The sequence below is a fragment of the Equus quagga genome, chromosome 3, assembly GCF_021613505.1.
Source record: "Equus quagga isolate Etosha38 chromosome 3, UCLA_HA_Equagga_1.0, whole genome shotgun sequence".
Classification (NCBI taxonomy): domain Eukaryota; kingdom Metazoa; phylum Chordata; class Mammalia; order Perissodactyla; family Equidae; genus Equus; species Equus quagga.
In genome coordinates, this window is record NC_060269.1 from 32,109,814 (window position 1) to 32,116,402 (window position 6,589).

The 6,589-nt window shown below is 33.0% G+C and overlaps 1 protein-coding gene across 1 annotated transcript in view; it reads left to right on the forward strand.

Moving 5' to 3' along the window:
• The window catches only part of USP38 (ubiquitin specific peptidase 38), a 30,697-nt gene extending 24,524 nt beyond the window's left edge, over positions 1 to 6,173 (forward strand). The window contains exon 10 of the mRNA XM_046656587.1: positions 5,090 to 6,173. Within this exon, the coding sequence (XP_046512543.1) occupies positions 5,090 to 5,251 (162 nt within the window). The 3' untranslated portion in view covers positions 5,252 to 6,173. The remainder of the gene's footprint in view (positions 1 to 5,089) is intronic.
• The last annotated feature ends 416 nt before the right edge of the window (positions 6,174 to 6,589 follow it).

Genomic DNA, 6,589 nt, shown 5'->3' on the forward strand with positions numbered 1-6,589 from the left:
TATAGAAGACCTTATTTGTTTTTAATTACAAAAGATGAGATCATTATAAAATCATTCCACAGAAATATGGCAAGTTTACTAAAATGTAAGTATCTTCCCTCTGCTCTTCAGTCCCACTGCCTGGGGAAACAACTGCTAAATTTGGTGTTTATTCCATTCTAGACCTTTGTATAAATATTTGAAGGGCTGTTTATCGACATTCAGGTGAATAAGATAAAGAACACTAAGAGGCAGACTATGTAGAGCAAGGACATTTTTACTCTTGAAGGACCTGAGCAATAAAACCAAGGAGATGATAGAACAATTAGTAAAGAAAAGCCATGGAATAAAAGTTTCATATCACCTGAATTTACTTGTAAATATACTTTTTGCAAGGAGTTAGTGACTTTATTACTTTAAAGTTAATGAAGATCTTGCTGAAAGTATTTTTCTTTGAAGCCTGCCAACTTGCTATCAACATAAAGGATCAGCAGTAATTATAGGTGAGACTGTAGGCATATTAATTGGGTAGTCCAAGTGATTTTATGAGTTTAGATAAGTTTCTAAAAATTTTGTGTTTCACACAAAGTCACAAAACTCTTAAAAGATACAGATAGAATAAGAGAAGAAATAGGCCACTATGGTGCTGATTTTTAGAAGGACGTTTTCAAATTTACTGTAAAATGCTCAATGATACATGATACATTTTTAAAGGGATATGGTGGTATTTTAGAGTGACACAAAAATAATAGACTTTACAGGAAAAAAATTAGAAATTCAGAATATTTGTTAAAACTGATTCACTACCAAAGATTCTATTATCCAATCAGAAGGCTTACAGTCAAGGTAATGGAATGTATTCAGCCATGTCCCTCTTGGAGGGGTGGAGCGAGGGTAAGAAGGTTGGGTTGAAATAGAAATTTTCTGTACTATATAACATAGAAAATAAAGCCTAATGCAGTCTTGACTTTTGGAAATATGCAGATTATTTATATATCAATGATTGGGTGAAGTATTTATCAAAGGAGAGACATGAGTTTTGAAAAGATGAAAAACTACTATAAACTACTCTAATTTCTGTGATTGGAATTCTAAAAGCTCTTACAACAGTAACAACTCTGTTGTAGCCTAGCTCCGAATGATTTTCTCTATCTTGCCATTTACTCCATTGCATCCTGATTTTACAATATTTGAGTGTGATGAGTCATTCTTACTATTGTTTTAAGGCCCATATGTCACTATAAAAGAAAAGCATTATGTACTTTGTCACTATAAAAGAAAAGCATTATGTACTTTGTTAATTCAGTTTTTCAGTGTTGGGCAGTTCTAAATTCTATCTTAAGTCTCAGATTAGCAAGTTGTTAATGAGAAAAGATATTGCTAAGTTTTGCGTTAAGGTATTTATTTACCTGTATTAAGACAGGCTATTAAAGCTTAATTGTCAAAGTGCCTTTTTAAAGCAAATTACAATAATAAATATTCAAGTCTTAATTAGAAACTTAAATATATTTATATTTTGTATTATTTACATTTAAATACAATGATGTAATTGATCTGGTTTGAATTGTGGTGTTTCTCATACTGTTTAACCAAATCATCCTGGCGTTTAAGTCTGTGTTCAGAGACTTGTTTCTTCTGTTACTGATGAACACGTTCTCAGAATTGCCAGGCAGGGGGAGTGTGTGATGTTGAGGTTTTTGTATACAGCAGTTTTCAGCTGTCATTTTTTTCATTTTGAGCACAGAGAGTGTGTATATATATGTTTTTCTTACTCTCATTTTTGTTTTTACATTCGCTTTTTTAGGTATAGTTCAAAATTTGTGCCTATTTAATAGTAATAATGGCTTATAGTGGATTGCTAAGTCTAGAATACAACTTTAGCTCTAAGAAATAGCATTGTATCTATTTATAAAACAGTTGTAAAAATTTAATTGAATTTTAGTAAAAGTAAGGATGTGGAGTTGAACATTTTGAGCTTCTTTACTTTTGAGCAGTACTGCAAATGAATTTACCATTTTAGTACATATCCGGGGAGCTGCTTTCTTTAATACTATACAATCACATTAGAAATTCACCTTGTATAATTTTAGCAAGCTTTTTTTAGGATTCCACTTTTGAATTTTACTAAAGTCACAACTAGATTTACAAGTGTTAGAAAGAAACTCTTGCTGTTTCTAGTATTGGCAAGATTAGTGGTTTTGAAAAGCCTGGGCAGAAAATACTATATGACAAATCATTTTCTACTCTGTTTCATAGCCTGACACACAGGAGAGCAAAACAAATTGTGGACCTCAAAGTAAATTTTGGAAAAGGCTTTACTCTCCATATATTTCTTTCACCTCAGTCCAACTTCCATTAGGAGTATCTCCATTATTTTAGCGCCTGGACTACAAAAATTATGCTTTTGGTTAAAATCCAGTGAGAGAAAGATTGTGTAAGTTGCACCACCAGTGCACTGTGAAGATATCACCTGTCCCACAGGTCCCACGTCAACTGCAGGCAGACTTCTCTCCTTTCTTACTAGGTTTCTTTTCTTTGTTTCTTTGGAAAAGGTGGTAGTTTGATGTCTTAATTTTTTTCTTTATCGTACGTACAGAGAGTATACATTATATCTGTGTAGTTTAAAGAAAAATAAAAGATGAATTAATTTCATGTTAACAGATTTACTTAAATGAGAGATCTAAATATACTGAAAGTTATTTGTCCCAAAGCAACAGTAACTCCTTTCTGTGAATAGACCTATAGTCCACTACTGAAATATGAATTAACTTTATTACTTGATAAAAAATTAGGATATAAATTGCATATTCTGTGAGAATCCTAATTTTTGACTTTATACACAATTTTCTCATCTGTATTAAGAGAAATAAAATGGAAAGGAATTTTCCCTACTTTTACCCATTTTTAAGCTTGTCTTCTGAAACAGAGTATCATACATTTTTCTCTGTCAGCCATGTATTTATATAAATAGGTAAGAAAGCAAAAAAGGAATATTACTTTCTTGGGAAGCTCTGTGTCTTGAAATATAGGTTTCAGGTGTCTCAGAAGCAGTGGAGTTATTCACTTAATTTTGTGTTTTGTGTGTCCTTCAAAATAGCTTCTGGGGAGAAAGCACTTTTTACAAAGTCCAGGCAAAATGCCATGTCTTTCGGGAGCAGAAATTCTTGAGCTCTACCTTGCCCATTCCTTCAATTTTGTTTATTTCATTAGATAACATGATCTGTACCTGAAACCAGATATTGTTTCTTAGGCACAGAGTTATATTTTCATTGCTTGTTTAGATAGTTTAATAAATTATAGAGCTACAGCAGAGGATTTTGTTTCTTATTTTTGTGTCTATTTCTGATTTATCTATGGCTTTTATTTTCTATCTATAAAACATTTGTAATTCTTGCTTTAATTTTAGAGATGGAAGAATAAATTAATATATCTCCTGAAAAATATTGTGTAGTTAGACCTTATACAGAGGGCACAGCAATTATAAATGTAAATGACAGAGAAAAATGAAAAAAAAATGTTTTTGAGAAATATCCTGCAAATTATATTTTAGAAGCCTCTCTAAGCCCTATCAGGGTTAATTAGGTCGTTCTGTTACAAGGATTTGTTATCTAAGGTCACATTCAGCCATAGAAATATGTGACACTTGATCATTTGTGTATTGGGAATCACACAGCAGTCAGTGTATGCTACTGAGAAACAAGGTATCTATAATATGAGGGATAGATGTCAGAATAAGCCTGGGTTTTTTTCCCCATAATAAAAAATTGGGCGTCTTATAAAAGGGGGAGAATAGTTAACTAAAAAAATTTAGCTAGAGGGGCCAGCCCCGTGGCCAAGTGGTTAAATTCGCACACTCTGCTGCGGCGGCCCTGGGTTTTGCAGGTTTGGATCCTGGATGCGGACATGGCACCGCTCATCAAGCCAGGCTGAGGCGGTGTCCCACGTGCCACAACTAGAAGGACCCACAACTAAAATATACAACTATGTACCGGGGGGCTTTGGGGAGAAAAAGGAAAAAAATAAAATCTTTAAAAAAAAAATTAGCTAGAAATTATAATATTACCTTGCTGGATGGAGCAAAGTAACTGGGCTTTCAGTTGAAAATTGGAAATAGTACAGTTTCTGTTATTAATGTTAACTGTATTTGAAAGTTCTTCAGGATGATTATGCCTAACGAATTAAGAGTTATGCTATTACCAGTGGCTGTTAAACCTTGTTGACATCCACCTCATTTGAAAGTTATAGACCCTTTCCCAGAAAGATGAGCACATGCCAGAATGTTTTGCATATGCTTCCAAGGAGTTTGTGCCAGTTTTAGAATCCAGTTTTAAACCTTTCCAAATGAATTTGTCATTTTTTATTCACATTGGCTCCTTTTGTGGCTAAGTACCTTACAGTGTTATAATCTGAGATCATTAATATTTATTGAGGACCTAATATGTGTCTGGCACATGATAAATGTGGTTCCTGATAAAAGTTGTAATAATCTGGTAGGGAAAATTTTTAAGGAGATAGGTTCCATTTTCCTTAGCACTGTTTTTGAGATCTGTCTTACTTTTATTTACTGAGAAGTATTCTAAGGAAAGGGTAGAAAAAATTCAGTCCTCTTTCATTATTTGCACCTTTTCCTGTAATCACCCACTTCCAAAATAGCCCCACTTGATAGAGAGTGGATAATCCATCGTCATAACTGTTGAACTCTACATTCTGTATATTAGAAAAGAAATCTCTTCCTATTTGTGTTGATGAGTGTTGCAAGAATTGTAGTATTTCTGTAGAGAAATTTTAGAGCTGTGGGTTTCAGTTTCCTCTTCTGTAAAGTGAGGCAGTATTGAAACAGTGTTCTCTCTTGAAACAGAACAGCCTTTAGGATCTGTTGTTCTGTCGAGTTTCACCAGGATTTTGCTCTCTATCTTGTTTGCTCCATCTGTGTTTACATACTTACCTTAGTAAGATTTGGTAAGGATTAGTATAATCAGTAATTTTTTAGTTACTGAAATTTGAAGGATGCTTATTAAGGATTAAGGCAGTTTTAAAATATTTATATAGGTGATATACCCATCAGTTGTATTTAGGATTTTCACTGTATAAAAATTACTTTTAATTTTAGGAACAAGAGTTGAATGCTCGAGCCCGGGCCCTACAAGCTGCATCTGCCTCCTGTTCGTTTCGGCCCAATGGATTTGACGACAATGATCCGCCAGGAAGCTGCGGACCAACTGGTGGAGGCGGCGGCGGAGGATTTAATACAGTCGGCAGACTCGTGTTTTGATCCCGAGAGTCCAAAATGCACTGGTCACAAAACATCCAGTACCGTGACTGTTAAAATGTCAAACTGTAACAAATACCATATCATATCTTCTATTTTTCTTTTCATTAGACCCTTATACTTTAAGAAAACACACTCAGTGCTTGATTTAATTTTCTTGACAATACATTTATTAACAAAATGCATCATGGGAAAAAAATCTACCTCTTAAAATTCCATTTGCTTTCGTGGATAGATATGCTTGACCAAAAATTTTCAGAGGAAAATGTGTACCTGGTCCCTAATTAAGCTGCATTAAATTTAGTAGAGGTATTTAAATGGTCCTATTAAGAAAAAATATAATTCATTTAGCATCTTTTAAAAGAATTAATGTTAGAAGTGAAGGAAATATTGTTAAAAAAGAAGGAAAATCCTTTATTTCCTATGTAGTTATCCCATTATTAAATTCAAGTCTTTGAAAAATACTAGAGATGATACAGTCTCTAATGAAGGCAATAACATAAAATGTATCAAGCTGTAGTACTTTTCAGGTTTTAGTGCTGTCTTCAGCATCACTGTATCTGCATTTCAAATACAAATGTTTTAAAAAAGGATTATTTATACATATGTGCTGAATGATTTTAAGAAAGGTGCATGATCCTATAGGAGCAACATTTTTACCTAAAAATTGCTAAATTTGTAGTATTTATAATTGTTTAAGGATTTTAAAATTATATTTCAGGGAGTATTTCTTCTGTGTGTTTTGAAGGAGGTGAGTTCTGTATGTGCCTTGCAGTATTGTAATTCAAAAATAGGAATCTTTGGCTGCGGAAAAGTTTTTTTAAAATGAAATGTTAGGAAGTAATTTTTTGTGCTAACATTAAAATTATAACTTTTTGAAAGGTATTAGATTTTCCTGAAGTAAAATCTGATGGTTCTAAATCAATAAGTGTGATAGTTCATTTTTAACTCTTAGAAGAATTCAGAAGAAATGAACCTAGTCAAGTAAAAAATCTTTTTTGATTTTGTTACTTAATCCTCAGAATATTAAACATTGATCGCATATTTTCAGAGTTGTACATTTGGGTTTTTTTTTGTTTGAGTCATATGTTTTGCACAGTTGTTTCTATTTCATAGTTTCAGATAAAACATTGAAATGTCAGACCCTACCATCCCGCATTTTCTTTTGCCAGGAAACTGGAAACAAGCCAGTTCTCCTGGGTCTTGATTATACAAGATTCAAGAGTTATCCAAAATGTCCCCCTTCCTAAGGGCTTTCACTTATCCATGGTTGTACATTGTTCTAAAGATTGGTCTCATATTTATTTTGAAAACATTTTAAGGAAAGAATGTTCTTTGGTG